This window comes from Trichosporon asahii (genome assembly GCF_000293215.1).
Source record: "Trichosporon asahii var. asahii CBS 2479 unplaced genomic scaffold scaffold00070, whole genome shotgun sequence".
NCBI classification, from domain to species: domain Eukaryota; kingdom Fungi; phylum Basidiomycota; class Tremellomycetes; order Trichosporonales; family Trichosporonaceae; genus Trichosporon; species Trichosporon asahii.
The window spans coordinates 2452626-2473813 of NW_014040855.1; the positions used below are offsets into that span (position 1 = coordinate 2452626).

The 21188-nt window shown below is 60.6% G+C and overlaps 11 protein-coding genes across 11 annotated transcripts; 8 read left to right on the plus strand and 3 right to left on the minus strand.

Moving 5' to 3' along the window:
• Positions 1 to 1522: 1522 nt before the first annotated feature.
• A1Q1_04795 (uncharacterized protein) lies at positions 1523 to 1894 on the plus strand (the record flags this gene model as incomplete). The annotated part of the gene is made up of 1 exon (XM_014323033.1): positions 1523 to 1894. One exon carries the CDS (start codon positions 1523 to 1525, stop codon positions 1892 to 1894), a length of 372 nt encoding a protein of 123 aa, XP_014178508.1.
• A 313-nt stretch (positions 1895 to 2207) lies between these two features.
• A1Q1_04796 (uncharacterized protein) lies at positions 2208 to 5512 on the minus strand (the record flags this gene model as incomplete). Its single annotated transcript, XM_014323034.1, has 3 exons — positions 2208 to 4355; positions 4401 to 5126; positions 5456 to 5512. 3 exons carry the CDS (start codon positions 5510 to 5512, stop codon positions 2208 to 2210), a joined length of 2931 nt encoding a protein of 976 aa, XP_014178509.1.
• A 648-nt stretch (positions 5513 to 6160) lies between these two features.
• On the plus strand, positions 6161 to 6598 carry A1Q1_04797 (uncharacterized protein; the record flags this gene model as incomplete). The annotated part of the gene is made up of 1 exon (XM_014323035.1): positions 6161 to 6598. The coding sequence occupies one exon, from the start codon at positions 6161 to 6163 to the stop codon at positions 6596 to 6598; it is 438 nt and encodes a 145-aa protein (XP_014178510.1).
• A 482-nt stretch (positions 6599 to 7080) lies between these two features.
• Positions 7081 to 8203, plus strand: A1Q1_04798 (uncharacterized protein; the record flags this gene model as incomplete). Its single annotated transcript, XM_014323036.1, has 2 exons — positions 7081 to 7537; positions 7635 to 8203. 2 exons carry the CDS (start codon positions 7081 to 7083, stop codon positions 8201 to 8203), a joined length of 1026 nt encoding a protein of 341 aa, XP_014178511.1.
• A 173-nt stretch (positions 8204 to 8376) lies between these two features.
• Positions 8377 to 9708, minus strand: A1Q1_04799 (uncharacterized protein; the record flags this gene model as incomplete). The annotated part of the gene is made up of 3 exons (XM_014323037.1): positions 8377 to 8736; positions 8858 to 9265; positions 9304 to 9708. The coding sequence occupies 3 exons, from the start codon at positions 9706 to 9708 to the stop codon at positions 8377 to 8379; spliced, it is 1173 nt and encodes a 390-aa protein (XP_014178512.1).
• A 1916-nt stretch (positions 9709 to 11624) lies between these two features.
• A1Q1_04800 (carboxymethylcellulase) lies at positions 11625 to 12273 on the plus strand (the record flags this gene model as incomplete). Its single annotated transcript, XM_014323038.1, has 3 exons — positions 11625 to 11732; positions 11807 to 11850; positions 12000 to 12273. The coding sequence occupies 3 exons, from the start codon at positions 11625 to 11627 to the stop codon at positions 12271 to 12273; spliced, it is 426 nt and encodes a 141-aa protein (XP_014178513.1).
• Positions 12274 to 12300: 27 nt separating this feature from the next.
• Positions 12301 to 13509, plus strand: A1Q1_04801 (Endoglucanase 1; the record flags this gene model as incomplete). Its single annotated transcript, XM_014323039.1, has 1 exon — positions 12301 to 13509. The coding sequence occupies one exon, from the start codon at positions 12301 to 12303 to the stop codon at positions 13507 to 13509; it is 1209 nt and encodes a 402-aa protein (XP_014178514.1).
• A 178-nt stretch (positions 13510 to 13687) lies between these two features.
• A1Q1_04802 (uncharacterized protein) lies at positions 13688 to 14887 on the minus strand (the record flags this gene model as incomplete). Its single annotated transcript, XM_014323040.1, has 5 exons — positions 13688 to 14040; positions 14109 to 14315; positions 14363 to 14589; positions 14641 to 14705; positions 14756 to 14887. The coding sequence occupies 5 exons, from the start codon at positions 14885 to 14887 to the stop codon at positions 13688 to 13690; spliced, it is 984 nt and encodes a 327-aa protein (XP_014178515.1).
• Positions 14888 to 15309: 422 nt separating this feature from the next.
• On the plus strand, positions 15310 to 16984 carry A1Q1_04803 (ent3p protein; the record flags this gene model as incomplete). The annotated part of the gene is made up of 4 exons (XM_014323041.1): positions 15310 to 15437; positions 15567 to 15648; positions 15701 to 15761; positions 15873 to 16984. The coding sequence occupies 4 exons, from the start codon at positions 15310 to 15312 to the stop codon at positions 16982 to 16984; spliced, it is 1383 nt and encodes a 460-aa protein (XP_014178516.1).
• Positions 16985 to 18131: 1147 nt separating this feature from the next.
• On the plus strand, positions 18132 to 18830 carry A1Q1_04804 (uncharacterized protein; the record flags this gene model as incomplete). The annotated part of the gene is made up of 3 exons (XM_014323042.1): positions 18132 to 18190; positions 18240 to 18377; positions 18509 to 18830. 3 exons carry the CDS (start codon positions 18132 to 18134, stop codon positions 18828 to 18830), a joined length of 519 nt encoding a protein of 172 aa, XP_014178517.1.
• A 211-nt stretch (positions 18831 to 19041) lies between these two features.
• On the plus strand, positions 19042 to 20640 carry A1Q1_04805 (uncharacterized protein; the record flags this gene model as incomplete). The annotated part of the gene is made up of 7 exons (XM_014323043.1): positions 19042 to 19228; positions 19510 to 19706; positions 19755 to 19898; positions 20006 to 20261; positions 20305 to 20373; positions 20427 to 20548; positions 20602 to 20640. The coding sequence occupies 7 exons, from the start codon at positions 19042 to 19044 to the stop codon at positions 20638 to 20640; spliced, it is 1014 nt and encodes a 337-aa protein (XP_014178518.1).
• Between the last annotated feature and the right edge of the window lie 548 nt (positions 20641 to 21188).

Genomic DNA, 21188 nt, shown 5'->3' on the forward strand with positions numbered 1-21188 from the left:
CTATGCGTCCACTGTAAGCTTACCAAAGCGACAGGTTTCTGCCGCAGCTAGGTGATCAGCTTGTCTCACGTATGGGTGCGAGCTGGGTCTCCGACGCTGCGCAACCGAATGACTTGAGGCTGTCCATCAGCTCGAAGAACGGGGTCCGGATAGCTGGTCAACTTACTCTGTCGATAGCGCAAGTGGGCATCTGCCCTGCCTACTTGACATCGGCCATTGCTGCGGGTCTGACGTCTGCCTCGAGTCGTTGCGATCTTGAGAGGAGGGGCTGGTAGTGTGAGTGCGAAGCTGAGCAGCGACTTGCTGGATGTTTACGATGCGTCAAGGCATGGTATGAACGTATGAAGTGGTTGAGAACATCGATGCATCAGAGGAAAGCAGTTGCGTGCATGGCAGCCTTGGTGTGGTGCTCTGAAACGCGTTGCCTCCTTTGGCGGCCGTCGTCAAGCTGGGGCAGAGCCAGGAACGGAACTGACGACGAGCTGCTCCAGTGACACTCGTGCCCTTGTGAAACACACAGCTTGGCTTCTCTCGTCTGTTTTCGCACAGTGAAACATTCCTTCCTTTGATCCGCCCAACCACGGATCCACGGAGAAGAGTTGCCTAGTAGCGCTGCATCCAGTCATGGGATCATGGTACACTGCTCTGGTGGCCGGTGGCGAATGCAACCTGAGAGCCAGCTTTCGCCACCCACGACCTCTGCCGACAGCAAGCCCGACGCAGCGGACGCGCCTCGAACAACCCGCGCCTTCCCCGCCATCCTTGGGGTGGGGGAAGAGGGGCGTCGATCAAACCGTGCGGTGTCTTCCATCGGCCGCGACCACAGACTCTGACGTCTTTCGCCGCAGTACGCAGTGTCATCCTCTTTGGTCGCGCGCAAGAGCACATGTCTCTCAATGTGTCAGGAAGCAGGATCGTCGGTCTGGCCCGAATCTCGGCCCACCCAGCAACCTCGGGCTTCAAGCCGAACCACTCCTTTTCGAATCGAGGACCACGCGACCACGTGCAGTTGTCCTCATCCTTGGGTCTGGTGCCGCTGAACTAAATCGAGGCGGGGGCGGGGACCCCAGAGTGGGTGTCCAGCTGACCGTAAATTGACCGATGTGCTCTCACTCATTTTGCGCGCATACTGCGGCGCTTTCGAGATCTCATGACCATCTGACACCTTAGGTGTGGGCTTCATGACTAAGGAATGCTAGAGAGGGGGATCACTTAGATGTTGCTTTCGTGCCATCTTGGGCGTCCTTGGGCTGCCTGGGCATACCGCCCACATATCTGCTGTTCTCACTGCGCCAGTCTGACTCGACGTGCAACGCCAACGAACGCCGCATGTGCATCCCCGCATCCCGCAGCGCAGGCCGGGGGCATGATGCAGTCGAGCTGTCCACCTGACCCGCACTTGGTCGCGGTATATATGCCCCTTCCCCCTTTGACGTGTCCTCTCCCCTCTACCTCATCCTCATCACCCACCCCAGCTTTAACAGACATAACCGCCAACGCCTTCCAACAGACCCAGCACAGCATGAACCCTTCCGAGTCGCGCCAGTGGACCGAGTCGCGCCAGTGGGCCGAGCGCTCCAAGTGGCTCAAGCGGAACCAGAAGGTGACCCCTCAGCCTTTGAAGCCGGTCGAGCGCCGCCCCTCCCTGGCCTCGAACACGAGCTCGACCTCCCAGTCCGACAGCATGGATATCCCCGGCAGCCAGCAGCGCCGCATGAGCGAGAGCTCCATGGCCTCGTCCCAGGGCTCCAGCATGGGCACGTCCCCGACGACCGAGCTCAAGAACATGATGAGCGGCATGAAGAATGCGAGCTCGGGCCAGCAGCAAATGAACCCCCTCCAGCCGCCTCGTGGGTCGCGCTTCTCCAACTCGGACATGCACATGTCCTTTTGAGATTGTGTATTACCCCTAGCCTCCCACGAATGTGTGATCCGACAGCGAACGCAACAGAGTGTATATAGTCAGAAGTCCAATGTAGTCTGGAGAAATGCCAACGTGTTATGAGCCTCAAACCGCAGCTGCAGTCTAGTGAGGAAGCTGCTATTTCTATTGCTGCCGTCGGCCATCGTTCCCGATACCGGCGCCATTGGCAGGTGATGTGATGAAAATGCAGATCTATATGAAAATTGGCTACTACAGTTGATGATGACGCTCTAACCCAATCCTCCTCCCCTCATATCCTTTCAACGGCCTCGCTTCGCTCGGCCTAAGCGACATTGACGCGTTTCCTCTTGGCGCGTCCCTCCTCAATGCGCTTGCGCACGGCCTCCTCGTCCATGTTCTCCTCTTCGAGCAGGCCTGCGGTCTGCTCGCTCTCCCACCTGTTGCGAAGGAAGCGGAGCGCGGCGAGGTTGTAGCCCATGCGCTTCCTGTGTCCCTCGAGGGCGCTTCGCACCGAGCGCCGCAGGTCGACGAGCTGGGTACGCATGACGCGGTTCGCGACGATTTGCGCGTGGTGCGTCTTGACCAGGAAGAGCAGGAGACGGGCGGTCAGAATGATGTCGCGGTCGGCACGCGCCCACGCGTCGAGGTAGCCGAGCAGCGACACGACGTTGCGGAACGGCAGGACGAGGAGGGCGTCCTCCATCTGCGCGGCCGGGATCTTGGACAGGGTCTGGTACACGTGCTCCTCGGGCGTGACGCCGCGGGCCTTGAGCTCGGCGCTGCCCTGGGGCTGGGGGACGCCGGCGGCGGCGGCCTCATTGCCCGACTCGCGGTGGTGCGCGACCTCGGTCTCGTACTCCTTCCACGCCGCACGCTCTGCGTCGGCGAGCTCGAGCGCCTCCATGATGCGCTCGCCGGCCATGAGCGTCTCGGCCGTCTGCTTCTGGACGCCCTCGGCCTCGACGCCGTCCTCGCCGTCTGCGTCGCCGTCGAGATCGGTCCGGTTCATCTGGTCCGCGAGCGCGGCGTCGTGCGCGTCCTCGAGCTCCCGCTCCCGCTCCTCCTCCAGGAAGAGGGGCTCGTCCGTCTTCTCCCAGATGCGGATGCTCTTGTCGTGGCTGCCCGTCGCGACCCACTCGCCCTGCTGGCTCACGGCCAGCGCCCACACCTCGCCCTGGTGCCCCGCCAGCTTCTGGATGAGCTCAAACTTGTCCCCGTCCCAGTACTTGAGCATGCGGTCCTTGCCGACTGTCCAGAAGTAGTGGCTGTTCTTCTCGAACGCGACACCCATGACACTGTCGTCGTGCGCGAACAGCGAGCGGTGGCAGTCGCCAAAGTCCAGGCCCCAGATCTTGACATTCTTGTCCGCAGAACACGTCACGATCAGCTTGCTGTCGCTGCTAATGTCCATCGAGAGCACGGGGAGTTTGTGACCGTACAGCGAGAGGAAGAACTTGAGCGAGTCCTGGAAGAAGATCTTGACCGTTGAGTCGAGCAGAGACACGGCCAGGAACCGCCCGTCCGGCGAATACTTCACGCACAGCACATCGTCCGTCATCTTGAGCGTGCGCGTGTGCACGAGCGCGAGCTGTTTCGTCTTGTACACCGTCTCGACGCCGAGGCGGCTCACGACACGCTCGCCCTCGCCGTCCTCGCGCATCTCAAAGTCCCAGAACTTGACGTCCTTGTCTGCAGACCCGGAGACGAGGCCGCGCCCGTCGGGGCGCACAGCCACCGACCACACGGGACCCTTGTGCGCCTCGTACCGGCTCAGCAGCGTCGAGGCGGCGACGTCGAAGAGAAGCAGCTCGCCCGCCTTGGTGCCGACCACCACGTGCCGGTCGCCGGGCAGGAAGGTGCAGCACAGCGCATAGCCGCACTCCATCGTACGCAGGCACGCCGTCGTGCGTACGTTCCACACCTTGAGCGTTCCGTTCGCCGCGGACGCGAGGACCTGGTCGTCGCTGCTGACCGCGAGCGCACGCACGTCCTGGCGATGACCCGGGAGTTCGACAGAGTGCACCTTTGTCGGCTCGGGGGCCGAGCCGTCCGCGAGCTTGCTCTTGCCCTGCGGCACGGGGACGGCGTACGCCTCCAGCGAGTTGTTGCTCTGCTGCAGGAGCACGCCAAACGTCTTGCCCCCGTCGTACGGCGAGAGCGCAAACGAGCGCACCTTTGCGTTCGCCCGAATGACGCACCACGTCGTCACCCGGTCCTCCCACGCGACGGGGGCGAGATCGTTCACCTCGACCTCCTCCTCCGTGACGCCCTTCTTCTTGCCCTTCTCGCGGTTTCGCTTCGCACGGCGCGCACGCTTCGCGGCGACTTCCTCCTCGGACCGAAGGCGGAGGACCGCCGTCGTCTTGTCGGTCGTCTGCGCAAAGATGAGCGGAAGCGAAGGGTGGAATACGATCTGCGAGACGGCGTGTGTAGATGTCGGAAGTGGGAGAGAGCACACGGGCAGGACGAGCTTGGGAAGCTGTTGTTAGCTAAGGTTGCACGGTTCACAGCTTACCTCTCCATCCTCGTTCTCCTTCAGTCCCTCGGCGAGACCCTCCTTGCCAATGCTCCACGCCTTGACCTCTCCGTCACCACTTCCGGTGATCACAATGTAGCGGCCGTCCTCGGCGCCTTCCTCCTGCACCGCGGCGGAGGTGACCTCTCCGCGTCCAACGACAACGGTCTGCACGCAGTGCTGCGTGCTCAGGTCCCAGAGCTTGAGGTACGTGTCCTTGCTTGTCGTGAGAAGGTATCCCGGGTGAGTCGTGGCGCTCTGCGTCGGGTGGGGAAGGAAGGTGATGCTCGTGATCGCCCCGCGGTGTCCCTTGAGACGGAACAGACCGACCTCGGCGACACGGTCCCACACGACGACCTCTCCCTCGACACCTCCGGAGGCGAGGCGAGATCCGTCCGCATCCCATGAAAGCGTGTTGATTCCCTTCTTGTGTCCGTTGAAGGTGACGATCTCGCTGGCCTCGGCGCCGGGAGCCCAGGACCAGAGCCGGATCGCACCGTCGTTGTAAGCGACGGCAAAGGTCGCGGGCCAAGAGGCAGAGCTCTCGGACGGCGGCGGGGCAGGCGCCAGATAGCTAACGGGAGAGGTAACGCCGACAGCATGCCACATTGCGACCTGCTCGCCGCGCTTCACGTCCCACACGAGCACATCCTCCCAGCCGGGGACAAAGGCGTAGCGTCCGTCGTAGCTCGAGTTCGCGGTCGGTGATGTAACAACACCAAAGGCCTGGGATCAGCTAAGTCACACAGCAAATAGCTCACCTGTGTCGGCCCGTGGCGCATGTACGAGCGGACCATGTTGCTTTTGTTGTGATTGTCGTTCAGCTCAGCGCGACAGATTTGAGCAGCCCGCGCAATAACTTCAGCAGAGCAGGACAGTGAGTGACCCAGAGTTCAGAAAAATAGCCTCCGTCCCTTACATGACGGCGGTCACGTGTCTATGACCACGTGGGAGGCGACTGTTGTTTTTCCAGCAGGTCACAAGGACGAGACAATTGACATCAAGTGCAAGGAATCTATGCATAGATTTCGCTCTGCATTCCGGGATGGATGTACCTGGTGACTTCTTGGCTGGATGGATCTCGCTGCTAGCGGCTTGGAAGCGTGGAGCATGGGATCGTGTGAGCCTCTAGTGCTAACGGGACTCGGCCGTCGCCGAGGAGTAGAACGCCGCCGCCGCCGGGACGCTTGGCATGGCTCCGAGCGCAGAGCAAGCAGCATCAGCGACGCCCACCACATGCTCGTTGACTAGCGTCGTGGTGGAGCCAGGGATGACGGTGAGGGCGAGCAGTAACCCATACGATGCTTGGATGGGAGCAGCGAAGCTTGGCCGCTCGGCAACTTGGCACGACGGGCACTGGGGTGTGCGGCGGAATCTGCGGTGGAGGGCTGCCCTGGGTGGAAGGACCGATCACCCAAGGCTGGCAAGGCTTGGCACGGCGCCGTGCCCTGCGCTTCTTCCTGCATCCCACAAGGCTCGCCCAAGGTGGTCCAAGGTCCTCAAGGCTTGGCAGCGTCGTCTGCCCCTTCTTCCCCTCGATACGCTGCACCACAATGATAAAGAGCGGCCATGCATTCCAGAAGTCGAGCACTCCTTGAACACGCCGCAACTCACCACTTGCATCCTCGCGCCGCCGCTGTCGATTTTCGCTCTCACCTCGTCGCATACCGTTGTCGCCTGCGGTCTCTTTGGCTGCGGTACCCGCGGCCCCTGCGACTGAGCGACCAAGCGACCTTGCGACAACTGTGACACCTCCCACGATGAGCGCGACATCTCTCTCGATGCCCGGCCCCAGTAACAGCAGCCATCCCTCCGTCTGGGTGTCGGACGGCAACTGCTCTGCCTCCGTCTACGTCGGCGTGCAAGGGCGCGACCTCGACCCGAAAGACAACTTCACGCTATGCTCGGCGACGTACGCGCTGCAAACGAGCGAGGAAACGGAGGAGCCAGACCTGTCCGAGATCCAGGCGTGCTGCTTTGAGAACCAAGGGGACTACTCGTGCGAGAAGAACAACTGCCTTATGTACGACCCCCAGCACGTCGAGGAGTGGAAGGAGTGCGTCAGGCAGTCGCAGTCGAATTTGTACTCGTGCACCGTGTACCCGATTCACAAGAAGTCGGTCAACGGCGCCGCCCGCGCAGCGACACGGCTCGGTCTCGTTCTCTCCGTTGTCATGGCCATCGCCGCCACCCTCTAGCAACCCCCGACATCGCTATACCCGGCATCCCATCATCTACCTACATCGACATCTACTGCTTCATCCGGTTTTTCTCCCAGTGTCACAGCTTTCCAGCTTCCGAATCACCACGTGGTCCCCACACCGTATCAGATATTATAATCCAGTGTTGTAACCGTACAACCGTGTAGATCGAGAGACAGACGTGTCTGTAATCATTACTATCCACAGTAGCACAGTAGCATCAGCAGCGGTATGCATGCATGATTCTTCTTCCACTTCAACTTCGATACGGCTAGTCAGCGGAGGATGTCTGCGGACAGGTCGAAAAACAGTGGCCAAAGGTGGAGGTCAGATTTAGGCCTGTTGAGCTGACAGTGTGCCTAGCGAGACGGAAGCAAAAGGCGCGCGGCTCGCGAGATGCACCGAAAAAGTCCATGTCCAGTTGGTAGTCTCGTCAAAAACGGGTCCGCTCGGCATCGTCCTCACCACCTAGACATACCATGAGCCTCCTCTCTCGCAGTGCGCGCAGCGCGCTCGCTGTGCGCCGCGCCGCCGCCGTTCCGACACAGGCTGCGCGATTCGAGTCGACCGACGCTTCGTCTTCCTCTGCCGCCAAGCCCGCTGCCGACAAGAAGTCCGACAAGAAGGTCCCGGCCAAGCAGCCCGCGAAGAAGCGTGAAGTCTCGTTCGAGGACCGCGAGCTCGAGCGAAAACTGAACCTGAAGGAGCGGGTGCGCAAGCAGAGCGAGCTGGAGCGAACGACGCTCCGCCCCGACCAGCAGAAGAGCTACAACGCCCCGTACGCCGTGTACCCGAAGCGCAACCCGTGGGACATCAACAAGCTGCCCGAGTTCAAGTGGGACGAGCCGTCGTCGGCGGGTTTCCTGCGTATCCAGCAGATTGAGGAGATGCGCTCGCTTATGAGCAAGGCTGAGCTCGACCGGCCGGCGCTGCAGGGTGAGTACTGCCGTTGAGAGTGATGGAGAGTCGGAGGAGGAGGAAAGCGACGGGACAACAACCAGCAGGGCCGGAGACTCCGACGCTAACGTCCCAGCCCAGGCCGAGGCCCACCCCTTCAAGCTTCCCAAGGGTCAGATCCGGGTGCAGCGCACGATCGACCTCTCCGACCCCGAATCGCCTCTGCAGCAGAAGGCCGTCGTGATTGCCCCCGTCTCCGCCCTTCCGCTCGAGGGAGCGGACGCTTTGCGCCGCTTCAAGGTCCTTGCCGGCCCGCGGTGGACTCCGGGTTGGCCGGGCCGGATGGAGCTCGAGCAGGCCGCAGAGGGCGTCGGCGCCGAGGGCTACGTCAAGATCTCGGAGGAGACGTACGCGACGATGCGCATGAACCGCAAGTCGGCCTCGGACATGCTCGAGCGCCTCGTCGCGGCCGCCAACGACGCCAACTCCCCCCTGCCCAAGGACGTGCAGGCCGACCCGCGCTACATGCTCATGCGCGCCAAGAAACGCAATGGCGGCGCGCGCGATCGCGGGCTCACTATCGAGGCTCTCAAGCGCAACCCCCACCGCGTGGGCGGCGTCAAGGGCTTCCCGCTCGAGTGGCTCACGCCCAAGATGCAGGAGAAGGCGCTGGCTGAGCAGACGAAGCAGACCCAGAAGCAGTAGACATTTTTAGGCATAGCATGGCATCCTTGTACCGATCAGTGTCTCCGACGCCCCATTCCTACTCAACGACTAACCACAGGTTTGACCAATCCACAGGCAAAAAGTCCCTACATAATGCCAAGACCAGCAAGTTTTTCGTGCATTTCCTACGATTTCTACAAGACAGCTCTCTTTTACATGTTCCGCCAAGCGAGCCAGAAGTGCTGAAAGTCGACAGCAACAATGGGCCAGCTCCACCCCTGGTGCTTCGGCTTGCGATCCATCTGGAGAAAGTCGCGGTGCGTGCCGCCGACAATCTCCCGCTTCGTGACCTGCACGCCCGCCTCTTCGAGCGTCGAAGCCAGCGCGACCGCCTCGTCGTAAAGCCGCTCGGTCGTGTACGTCAGCACGTAGATGCGCGTCTTGCCTTCGGCTAGACGGCGGAAGTGCTCGTCGTCGGCCGGCGCGAGCGCGGGCGAGAAGTACAGCGACTCGGGGGAGGCGTGGCGCGTGTGCGATGGGATGTACACTGTGCGTAGGTCGTGGACCACGTCCTGATGTCAGTTCGAGAGGGGTCGAGAGCTCACGGTGCAGCGGTTGCGCTTGTAGGAGGGGAAGGAGCAGGTCATGTCGGCCCAGGGCTGACGTCAGTTTCACAGAGAGTGAGCAACTCACGCAGAGGAGGCAGAGCGCGCCGACCTGGCCAATGTGGTGGCCGGCATCAGTCAGAGCGTCTAGGTATCGGGAGAGGGCGAGGCAGGCGTTGGCGCCGGCCGAGTCGCCGCAGAGCATGATGTTCTTCGGCTCAAAGCCGAGGGACAGGAGGTACTGGTACCCGGCAAGAGCGTCGAGGAGAGAGGCAGGGAAGGCGCTCGTCTTGTCCAGCGACTTGCGGTAGTTCACAGCTGGGAGGTCAGCTTTTCTGAAAGAAGGCGACAGCTCACTAAAGATGCGGTCGCAGGTGATCTGCGCCATGGACCAGACGAGGTGCGAGTCGAGCGGGTGCCCGCCAGCGAACCCGCCGCCGACGAGGTAGTACAGGATCCTTTCTCCGCGTTTGGCGCGCTCGAAGAGACCAGTAGGCTGAAAGTCAGCTCGACATACTTGTCTTCTTAGCTTACCGTCTGACCGAAGAGCTTCTTCTTTCGGAGCATGAAACCGGGAACAGGAACAGAGGGGACGATACCGACTGCCGCGACGCCGACGCGCGGCGCGCTCGCGGCCGGCACAAGCAGTTTCTCGATGTCACACAGGTTGGCATACGGCGAGGGCAGGATCTTGCCGGCATCGGGGTCGGCGTAGTTGACCCAGTTGCCCTTGGTCCATCCCGAGTGGACGCGGGCGAGGTTGGTCTTGATGTACGTCCAGTATGAGATGTGCGGGCACCCGAGCGTTCGAGGGTACGAGCGCAGCACATAGCGCGCCGAGTGGTAGAAGAAGGTCGAGGGGAGGACGACGAGATTCACAAACGGCCGCCCGAGCAGGTCGAACAGCCTGTGCAGCCAGTTGGGGAGGCGCGCGTACATCTTGGAGAGGCGCTAGCCAGAGGCTGAGAGAGTGGGGACCTTTCACCTCTTGTTGAACGAGTGCGATACGGAGGGCTTCCGGGCCGGGTAAGAGGTCACAGGTCGAGGTCACAGATCGAGTTCACAGGCGTACGGTTGGGGTCGGGGTAAAGGAGCGGATCACAGCGGAACACTGGCACTGGCGATGGGGACCGGCTTATCGCACCTGCACTGCGCGCTGCGTTACGTGTTCTGGATTGCCAAGGCGATCACTAGCAGTGCAAAGAGGAGGCAAGAGCGCTTTCATACTCCGCACCGCGGACGTCCTGTGGGAGAGACGTTGCGGGCGACCGAGCGTCCGGTGCCAATTAGTGCCGACGGAGGCTTGAGCTCACGAGCCCCCTTTGATCCTTGCCCTCGGACCGTGTCGATGCTCCGTGCAGGTGGGGTGGGGCAGCCTTAGTGGTGGCTCCTTCGGCTGGCTGCAAGCCAGGCGCAGGGAACAGAGTGGGCGTCAGCACAAGCATGTCGGTTATTTGGAAGAGGCTTGTTGATCCGTACATCTGCTGGGAGCGGTCAGCTTGTATCATCAGCCAGCTGGCAAGACCTTCCCTGTGGAGGAGGAAGGCGGCGCAACTCCTACCATCGGCTGACAATTCCTCCACCACAGTCTGTCGCCGGGCACGCCACGGAACGTGGTCGCAAACTCAACCCCCACTCTCGCCAACCCCTGACTTGTTGGATGTGGGTGGTATCGTCGAGAGTATCAGAATTCAGTTGTGCCGAGTTAGTGTCGGAGCTGTACCCGCTCTTGGTTGCCGGGTCACGAGGAAGTGATGAGGAAGCTCACCTAACTGATTGCCTGATGCCAATGGCCTGTTGAGCACGATCGGTGGGGCATTTCAAGACGTCAGTGTACAGGCATGGCAGCCTGGAATGGATGCAGCAGAGATAGTGGTGAGAGATTCAAAGGCTCGACTGATGGAGGAGGAGATGAACACAAACGGGGAAGACGACGACCGGTTACACTCGACTGCAACGGTTAGCACCCGGCCGCCGCACGTCATCGTTGCGCCCGTTTGATAGCCGACCTCACACCAACCGGCGGACCTTCCTTCCTCCTCATCATTCACACTCCCTGCATTGTCGCCTATTGCATACTACACCGACCCGTGCACTTGGTGCTCACTTCACAGACCCTCCTTGGCACTGACATCTGTTGGGACGTCATTACCTGCGCTGTACTGCTGGTTGCGGTCTCTCCAAGTCACCGCAAGAGACCGGGCGCTATCGGGGCGGGGGGCGGCTGACTGAGGTCACCCGACTGGGCACTTGAATACGGAGGCGCCTGACATGTCTGACGCCACAACGCGAACGGACGAACGTATCGGCCAGCAGCTCACTCGCCCGATGCACGTCCCATAGACCGCCTTGGCTACTTATCTTTGACGTCTGGGACCCGACTGGATGGAGGCATCGGAGTCGACGAGGCCACCGACGCATCGGACAGAATACGCCCAAGTCTGGAATCAATCCGAAAGGCCTGAGAACTTCACAACCGCCTCCTTTGTCCCTAGATGAGTGGTACTATCCGCAGTCACAGAGTGCTCGTCACAACTGTCGCAACGTCCTTCCATCGCGTCGCAGAGGCTGTAAGAGGATCGGAGCGTTCCAAGCCTCTGTGCACCGGGCACATTATCGGCCCGTTCTCAAGTTGCACTCGTCGGCTGTTGATGAAGGCATATAAGACTGACAGCTGCTGCTCACCACAGTTTCCTCATCCTCCTCACCTCTTCTCTCTTCAACTCTAGCATCTGCTTCGGTCTGGTTACCGTTCAGCTCACACACTCTTTTCTCAAGCCTTCCTCACCTACTCGCATTACACTCCCTTCTCCTCCTACCTCTTGGGTTCAACAGAACAGTCAATCGCATTCAGAATGAAGTTCGCTCTCCTCTCTGTCCTCGCCATGCTCGGCTCCGCCGTTGCTGCCCCTATCTCTCTCAACAAGCGCTCCCTGCCCCGTCTCGGAGGTGTCAACATCGCTGTGAGTAGCCGTGAGCCCGGCGGCCAGAGGGAGCGAGCCCGTTCTCATTCTGAAACGACAGCACTGACCAGCAGGGATGCGAGTTTGGCGTCAACGTCTGGGGTTGGTCAGGCACCAGGTTCGTTATCCTACCACACATGAGATGTGGTTGAGCACACCGGTTATTAACGACAGCTACTGCCCTGGTACTGAGCAGATCTCGCACTTTGTCGAGGCCGGTTCCAACATGTAGGTCCCCTAACGAGGCATTTGACCTGACCGTCGCAGTATCCGTCTTCCTGTCGGCTGGCAGTACCTCGTCAACCACGACAGCTCCTCCAAGTCGCTTGACGCGTCCTTCTTCGCCCAGTACGACAAGCTCGTGCAGGCTGTCACCTCCAAGGGTGCCTACGCCATCATTGACATCCACAACTACGGCCGCTGGAACTCGGGCGTCATCGGTGTCGATGGCCCCAGCAATGCTGACTTTGCTCGCCTCTGGTCGCTCCTTGCGGCCAAGTACGCCAACAACGACAAGGTCATGTTCGGTGAGCTGCTATGAACAGAGCCCAAGCTGACTTCAGGCATCATGAACGAGCCCCACGACCAGGACACTAATGTCCTGGCCAAGACTATCCAGGCGGCTGTCAATGCCATCCGTGAGGCTGGTGCCACCTCGCAGACCATCATCATCCCCGGTAACTCGTGGGACAACGCCAAGGTCTGGGCTTCGGGCGCCAACGCTCCCATCCTCCAGGTTACCGACCCCGCTGGAGGTGTCGACAAGCTCCTCCTCGACGTCCACAAGTACATTGACGGTGACGGCTCTGGTACCTCGCACGAGTGCACCAACAACGGTCTCGACATGCTCGAGCCTCTCGTTGCTTACCTCAAGCAGCAGGGTCGCCGTGCCATCGTCACTGAGATTGGTGGTGCCGTTACCTCTTCGTGCCTCAACTACCTCCCCCAGACCATGAAGTACATTGCCGAGAACGAGGAGCAGATTGTCGGCTTCACCGCCTGGTCGGCCGGTAGCTTCCAGCCCTACCCCAACTACGAGCTCTCGCTCACCCCCAACGCCGACGGCAGCGACAACGAGATCTTCCTCAAGGCCATCAAGCCCTTCCTGCCCGGCGCTAACGCTGCTCCCATTAAGACTACTGCCGCCTCGTCCACTGCTCCTGCCAAGACCTCCACCGTTGTTCAGTCCTCCGCTGCTGCCCAGTCCTCTGCCGCCGTCCAGTCCTCTGCCGCTCCCGTCGAGACTGTTGCCCCCGTTGAGTCTGCCGCTCCCATCGAGTCTGCCGCTCCTGTCCAGTCGTCCGCTTCTGCCCCTGCCGTCTCGCCTGCTGCTTCGTCTGCCTACTCTCAGGCTCCGTCCAGCCAGGTCCTTGAGACCCAGCCCGTCCCCTCGTCCACTGCTGCTGCCACCCCCGCCTCGTCCTCTGCCTACCCCCAAGCTCCCTCGAGCAAGGTGACCGAGACCCAGCCTGCTCCCACCTCGGCCGCTCCCGCTACTTCGTCCGCCGCCGCCGTTGAGGGCAACCTGCAGACCTTCACCGAGGCTCTTGGCGGCATCACCGCTCCCCCCGTCACTGCCGAGGGCATGTTCTACCGCCAGTCTGGCCAGCGCTACAACTTCCTCATCGACGCCTTGAACCAGTCGTGCTACGTTCAGATGGACAAGTGTCAGCTCGCCGCTAACAAGGGCGGCAACAAGGCTCCTCTTACCGTCGAGAACTGCAATGGTGCCCAGATCCAGGCGTGCCTCAAGGCTGCCCAGGCTGCGGCCCACTAAAAACCCATAACCCTCTACTCAGCAGTCTATGACTGCGCCCCGAAACCTATAAACTCATCCGCCACGCCCTCCTGTTCCCCCCCTCCGTACATGTACTGGATGCATGTACCCGTTACTTCTTGCCCCATGCTGCTATTGATATTGATACATGTTGCACTCTGACAAGTCTACTGATCCACTAGACATCGACGACCTCAAAGTCGTCCTCATCGTCGTCTTCTTCCTCCTCCTCTTCAGCCTCCATCTTCTCGAGCTTGGCCTTGGAGTCGGCACCACCGACATTCACGTCCTTCCAGTTCTCCTTCAACTCCCACATGTTCGCGTACTGACCCTCCTTGATCAGTGACGCGACATCCTTGAGCACCTCACGCAGCCACGCATCCGGCTGCTTGAGCGTCTGCTTGAGCGCGGTGATAGACCAGTACGGCTTCTCCGTGAAGAGCGCGAACAGTCGGTCGATGAGCTCGTTGCGCTCCAGGCGTGCGAAGCGCTCTCCGGGAGCGACTCGTGCGGCACCGAGCTGCATGTCAGCTGAAGGAAGACGTGGTCAAAGCTGAGTTCCCAATCATGTGATGGCAACCCGAATTGAGTTCACTCACAACCATGCCCTTGCCGAGCGTACTCGACGCGTTGGAGAAACCGGAGGCAAGCTGATTGAGCTTGGCCTGGGACATGTTCTTGTCGTCGAGCTGGACGATTGGCCGTTTCGAGTTCTCGCTCTCGAGACGACGCTGCTGAAGGATCTTGAGGTACTTCGCGCTCTGGATCGGGCGGACAGAACCCTCGTGGTCGAGTGCGCCGACCAACTTGGGGTGGGCTGTCGGTCAGCTACAGTCAGGGGTACCTAGCTCACCCTTCTCGCGTTTGCGCTTCGCTGAGCTCGACTCCTCTCCGGGCGCCGCGACCCATGTCCGCTCGTGCTCGGTGAAGACGTAGGTGTTCTTCGCACGCTCGCTCGGCATGACGACCTCGTACTCGTCTGGGATTCCCTCTACGTTCAGACGCGCACGCTTGTTAGGCGGCTCCTCACTCCCCTCCTCTTGGATCGGGAGCTTCAGTGTAATCTTCGGCGGCTGCGTTCTGACGTAAGCTAAGCTACACTCCCCGGCAGCTCACGAATTGTCCACACACAGCGTGCCCAGATGCACACCCCCGACGTTCACGCGCTCCCACCGCTCAAGCAGGAATCGGGGCACCTGATGTTAACACGGCTGGAGCAATGACTGCACAGCGACTGGATACAAACCTTCATCGCCCAGATTTTGCTCTGGCCCATGCTGTTGGCGACCTCGAGCTCCTCTTCCTCGACGGGGATGTCGAAGACCTCGTGGCCATCAGCGGTGACCGTCGGCTTGATGTTGGGCTTGACGTCCGCCATCTCGATGTTTTCGGCAAGGAGATGAGCAGCGGCGAGAACACAACAAGCTCACCAGTCTCATGCAGCCGTTCGTCATTGTTCAAGCTGGGCTCACGCCAGGCTGGGCCTGGCGGCGAGGGCGGAAGCAGATTGCAATCGCACGTGGCGTCACCGAAGGGTCCAGGCACGGGTAACAGCGGTATCGGAGGACACGTCTCAGCCCGGATCCCTTGACATTGCGCGGTCGCTGCTCACCACCACTCCCGTCTTTGTCACTCTTGTCCTCTACCCTGTTATTCGGTCGACTCTGCCCATCGTCGCTGGCCACTCGGACAGACACTCTCTGAATTTCGCCTCGCCGCCGGACAAGAGAACAGGTCGCCCATCATGGACTTTATTGAGAGTGAGTCCCGCTCCGCTTGCCCGAGCTGACCCACACAGGCATGGCCAACAAGGCCTCTCAGATCACCATGTACGACGTCAAGTCGTACTACAACCAGGCCAAGAACATGGTTCTGAACATCCCCGAGATGGAGGCTAAGGTTCGCGAAGCTACGAACGAGGACCCTTGGTGAGTTACTGGTACGCCATTGTTATAGCTAACGCCATAGGGGTGCTTCGTCGACTCTGATGCAGGAGATTGCCCAGGGAACGCACAACTAGTAAGCTGAGAAGATCTGATGCTCCAGCTTACGGTCAGCCAGCAGTTCAACGAGATCATGCCCACCATCTACTCTAGGTTCATGGAGAAGGAGGCTCGCGAATGGCGCCAGATTTACAAGGTGCGTGTTGCGATGGGGGCTGTGGGTGACGACGGCTCCGCTGACGGTCTAGGCCCTTACGCTTCTCGAGTACCTTGTGAAGCACGGATCAGAGCGTGTCGTCGACGACGCCCGTGCGCACATCTCCACCATCAAGATGCTTCGCAACTTCCACTACATCGATGAGAAGGGCAAGGACCAGGGCATCAACGGTAAGCTGAAGCGCCGTTTGTAGCTGACACCAGTTCGCAACCGTGCCAACGAGATTGCCCAGTTGCTCTCGGATGTTGACAAGATCCGCACTGAGCGACGCAAGGCTCGCGCCAACCGGACCAAGTACCAGGGTGTTGAGGGCGGCATGTTCAACACCGCCACCGGTTCGCGGTATGGCGGCTTCGGCTCCGACTCGTTCGGCCGCGGCGGCGGTGGTGGTGGTGGCTCTGGGTTTGGTGGAAGCAGCTCCGGTGGCTTCGGCGGTGACGAGTACCGCGGAGGAAGCAGCAGTGGCTACGGTGGACGGTCCGGTGGCTTCCGCGAGAGCGAGAGGCGTCAGAGCTACGATGAGTACGAGGGTGCGGACAACTTCGACGAGCCTCCCCGCCGGACGAGCTCGGCCCGCACCAACAGTACGAACCCGCCGTCGCGCTCCAACTCGACCCAGCCGCCGAAGCCTGTCCCGAAGGAGCAGCCCAAGAAGGAGGTGAACCTGTTCGACTTCGACGATGAGCCCGCTGCTCCTGCTGCTGCCCCTGCTGCTCCTGCTGCGGCTGCCCCTGCGATCGACGCTTTCGGTGACGATGACTTTGACGACTTCCAGAGTGCCTCGTCCCCGGCCCCTGCCGCCTCCGCCACGACTTCGCCTGCGCCCGCTGCCGCCCCTGCTGCGTCGGCCAACGCCAACCTCTTCGCTCTCCTCGAGGCCAACAAGCCTCAGGCTTCTGCCCCTGCCCCTGCGTTCAACATGGGCAGCATGGCCTCCGCTCTCCCCGCCGCCTCGACTCCCTCCATGACCTCTACGCCATCATACACCTCTCCTCCCGTCGCCTCGCCCGCACTGAGCTCTGGCTCCGGCATGGGCTCGATGGGCGGCATGGGCATGGCTGGCAAGCCCGCCGCGACGCCCGCCGCCTCGAAGCCGGCTGCCAAGGGGTCTGCGTTCGACGACCTGTGGACGACTTCGCTCGGTGCGCCCTCGAAGCCGAACACGGAGAAGAAGACGATTGGGCAGATGGAGAAAGAGCATGCGACGTCCGGCCTCTGGGGCGCCAGCAAGCCCTCGCAGCCCCAGCAGCCCCAGCAAAGCCAGGCGCAGAAGCAGGCCGCCGCCGCGTCCGGCTTCGACGACCTACTCCTGTAAAATTGTATATAACCGCTTAGATGAATGACCTCCTGATTATCCGGCGTCTTCGCCTTGTCCAACGCGACGCGGACCGCGCGACGCGTAGCGCTCTGCTCCGCAACGAGGCGCTTATACGATTTCGGATCCGGTGAGTAACAGCTTCCGCTCTGATGAGGCGGGACCGGCTGTCGAGCCCACGGACTCCCTTTGCCGTCACGTAAAAGAGGCAAAAGTGTCGAAACGGTCGAAACACAGCGATCGCGCCACATAAGAACCAGAGGAGAGGGACGAGTGGACGGCTGTTACGGCTCAGGTCCAGCAAGATCCGGCTCCTGGCAGAAGGCGTCGGGTGCCACGGAAGGCGCTACGCGACTGGGCCAGAGCGCAGCACCCGGCGCATCTCGCGGAAAGGGGAAGAGAGTGCAGCCCCTGATCTACTCTTTCACAATGGAGTGAATTGTTCGGGTCCGGCGATCCTCGTTCGACCAACAGCACCAAAGTGCAGAGGTCCCGAAATGCGCAGTCGTCGAACCGGTGGAACAGCCCTCCTCCGCACTACAACTCACGCCAGGCCAACCCAGAACGTCAATCATTCACTGACAGACACGGCTGTCGTGCATGGGTCTTCCGGAATATGGCCCGGTATTGACCATGCTTTGACCGTGGCTTGGCAAGGCTAGCTGTGCAGATCGGAGATATCTCCGACTGGTCCAGCGGGTACCTCTGGATGATGGGCACGGCCATGCATTGGCTAACATTGGCTACTGGATGTGCGCTGGATCTACTGGTGGGCCGGTGGTGAGGACGAGAAGCCCGCGGGGCATCGAGGCTCCCCGGGTGCTTTCAGGCTGCAGGCAGGGCAGCAGGGTGCAGTTTCGCCAGACGCCACATTCCCCCTTTCCTTCACTTTCCTCAGACGCGTACGCGCGCAGCCGATGGAGACGGGAGGCGTTGCACTAGCCTGCTAACCCGCTGTACCTACAACAGCCTGGTTTCCGTCTGCTGCTGGGTGAGTTGTGCAGGGCACTCGCCCACCCAATGCAAGCATCCGCCCCTCCCCTCCCCTTCTACATAAGTCATCGCTGATCTTCGTCCCCCGCGTTCCTCCTTCTCCTCATTGCACCCCACGCCCTATACCCAGCCTAATACCCATCACATCACAACCATGAAGCTCGTTGCTCTCGCCCTTCTCGCTGCCTCGGCCGCTGCCCAGAACGTCGCTGGGTGAGTGGTCGAATTGTGGACTGAGCTGACATCGCAGCGTCGACCTCAGCAAGTACGACAAGTGCCTCACGGGATGTCTCGAGCAGACGGCCAAGTCGGTTTCGTGCACCCTGGACAAGCCTGAGTGCTACTGTGGCTCGAACAACCTCAACATCGCTACGTCCACCTACGCTCTCTGCATCAGCAAGTGAGTCTTCGTCAACGCTTCCCTGCCCACCCTCGCCGCACAAGATGCCGTACTTGCGAACCTCTCTCATCATAACATTCCCTCCTGGTCCTGTTCGCAGGTCCATCGTCGCAACAACGACTAACAAGCAGGGACTGCAAGGACCTTGACTCGCAGGTCATGGCGAGCGGCGTGTACGGCCAGATCTGCTCCAACGTCGCTCTGGGTGGCTCGACGAACAACCAGGGCATTCCCTCCGCCGGCGCCACCTCCCCGAGCGCTGATGCGTCCAACGCTGCTCCCTCAGCCGGAGCCGCTTCGGCTTCCGACAAGGCTGCTCCCGCCAGCGGCAGCCACTCGAGCGCTGCTGCTGCTGCCTCTGCCTCCGCGTCTGCCAAGCCTAACAGCGGCGCCACGCAGCTCGGCGCCTCCGTTCTCGCCGTCGGTGGTGCTCTTGCCGCCTTCCTCGCCTAAACACCGTAAAACCACTATAATGCCTGTAGCTTGTTGAGATGCGATGATACCTCCTACTCTGACTTCTGTTGCTGCATAGCCCTGTTGCACACTGCACAAGGTTCAGTGTGCGGCCACCCCCAGCCCGCCGCCACAGCGAGGCTGGTGCTGGTGGATTTGCTTCCGCCCTCCAATCCCGCCAGAACCTCCACTTTCACGCTCACGCTACCAGATGCGCTTCCCGCTTCGCCTCCTGCGAACTCCCACTCGACCTGCCGACCCCCAACCACAGTGCAACGGCAGCATGTCCAACCTTCTCAAGCGCAAGTCGCCCTACTCGGCTGCAGGGAGCCCGGCGCCGAACTCGCGCGGCGCGACCGCGGGCGTCAGCGTCAAGACGGAGGACAGGAAGCCAAGAGGTGAGTAGAACAATGGAGGAAGACTCGTGAGGAGTCCAGCGGCGAATCACTCGGTGGTCCAACATCACTCAGATATCGGTTTTCGGTCGTGGCTTTAGAACTCGAGCAAGTGGACCGACCCAGTGGGCTCCCAGACTACTCCGGAACGGATTCGTTTGCTGTGCAGTGATCACCTCGAAAGCGGGCGCGAGGAGTAGGGAAGGCATCCGGAGAACAAGAGCGCGCTTCGGCCTCGATAAGGGGAGGATACCATTCCAGCTGGCTGCGCTGTGTCCATCGAGCTATGCCCGTCGCGGGCATCATCGAGCTGGTCCGTTCCCCGTGTCGAAGAGACGTCGGAGAGATTGGTGGCCGGCACTTCCTCGCAAAGAGGTATTACAAGGAGCTGACCCCAGGCATCGGAGGGACACCGTCAGGCTCGCACTATGGATTCCAGGACCCTCGAACGGTGTCGCTTGAGCTGAGGGACTACCTGAAGGTTCGTCTGATCAGCTGCCGTGTTGCTTCTTTAAGCTGACTTCCAAAGGACCGATCGACGCTGCGATGGCAGGATGCGTACTTGCACGTCGAGGACAAGAGCCCTGGTGTTGATCCCAACCAGGTTCTCGAGATGCTGAAGGGTCTTGACAGGGTCAAGTTCAACGAGCACAACCAAGTGTTCACTTACGAGGTCAGCTTCTCATCAGCTGTTTTCGAGCTGACGTCCAGCCGGAGATCGTTCTGCGCTCGCTGGCCGACCTGAAGCGCCACATCAAGACGCACTGTCGCCCGACACAGGGCCTGACATACAAGTCAATCCGCGAGGCGATGCCCGGCCCCGAGCTTGTTGCTTACATGGAGGAGCTGGAGAAGGACGGCAGCATCCTAATTCTGCGCTCGTTGACGGGCAAGCTGAAGGATGCTCCTCTTCCTGCGCTCGGCAAAGAGAATGCTTGGGGCGACAAGCTGAACGGTGGCGGCCCGGAGCGATGGCGGACGGTGTTCTGGGACGAGTTAAAGGAGCGAGGTCGAGCGGCCGATCGCGTGGATGACGGTGAGATACAGTTGGCGATCCTCCTTGCGAAACTGACACCCAGAATTCGTGTTCGCTTGGGATGATGTCAAAATCCAGGAGACTGACGATGTGGCGAAGCTGCTCGAGGGACGTGAGTACTTCAATCACTGCTTGAATGGCTGCGGAGATCTGACCGACCCACAGAGGACCTCAAGGCGTCATCGGTGGACAAGGTCGACAACAAGCCGAAGAACGAGGACCAGGGCAAGAAGAAGAAGAAGCGCAGCCGCGCCCTCAAGATCACAAACACGCATATGAAGGCTTTCGTGAGTAGCTTACTTGCTGCAAGTTGCGCATGATAAGCTGACCATCTCTACAGGGTATCGACTTCTCGCAAGATTACGAGGCACCCGCCTAATAGCGTGAGCAGACGTCATAGAGAAAGAGTCAGCCAACCAGGAGCCGCGGCCGTTCCTTGGGTTTGTTGTTGTCAGTTTGTTTTTACCTCCACCGGGCGGTCCACCTGGGCGGCCTTGCTCATACACATACACACTTCTACCGCCAACGCACAAGACATAGACAGAGCATGCATGTATCATATCAATGGCACGTCAAAGAAGCGTCAGAAACGATGCATTGCAGGCCGTGATACGGTACTGATACGGGGAGAACGCCGACTGATAAGGAATGACACAGCACGATGGGATTTAATGAAAACAATAATATTATTGTTTACGGGTGGGAGATTGGAGATTTGGGTTTGATTAGGATTTCCACGTCATGTTTTTGTTGACTTTGGGCCCTGGCGGCTTATTGACACACCACCGTAGAGTGCAGTGTCGGGTGTAGGAGAGAGCAGTCAGCTCAGGCAGATGAGCACTGAGCGATCACCGGCAGTTACACTTGCAGTTACTCCAGCGGCATTGACATCGCCTCTGCTCACACCCCGACCACCAAGCAGCTGCC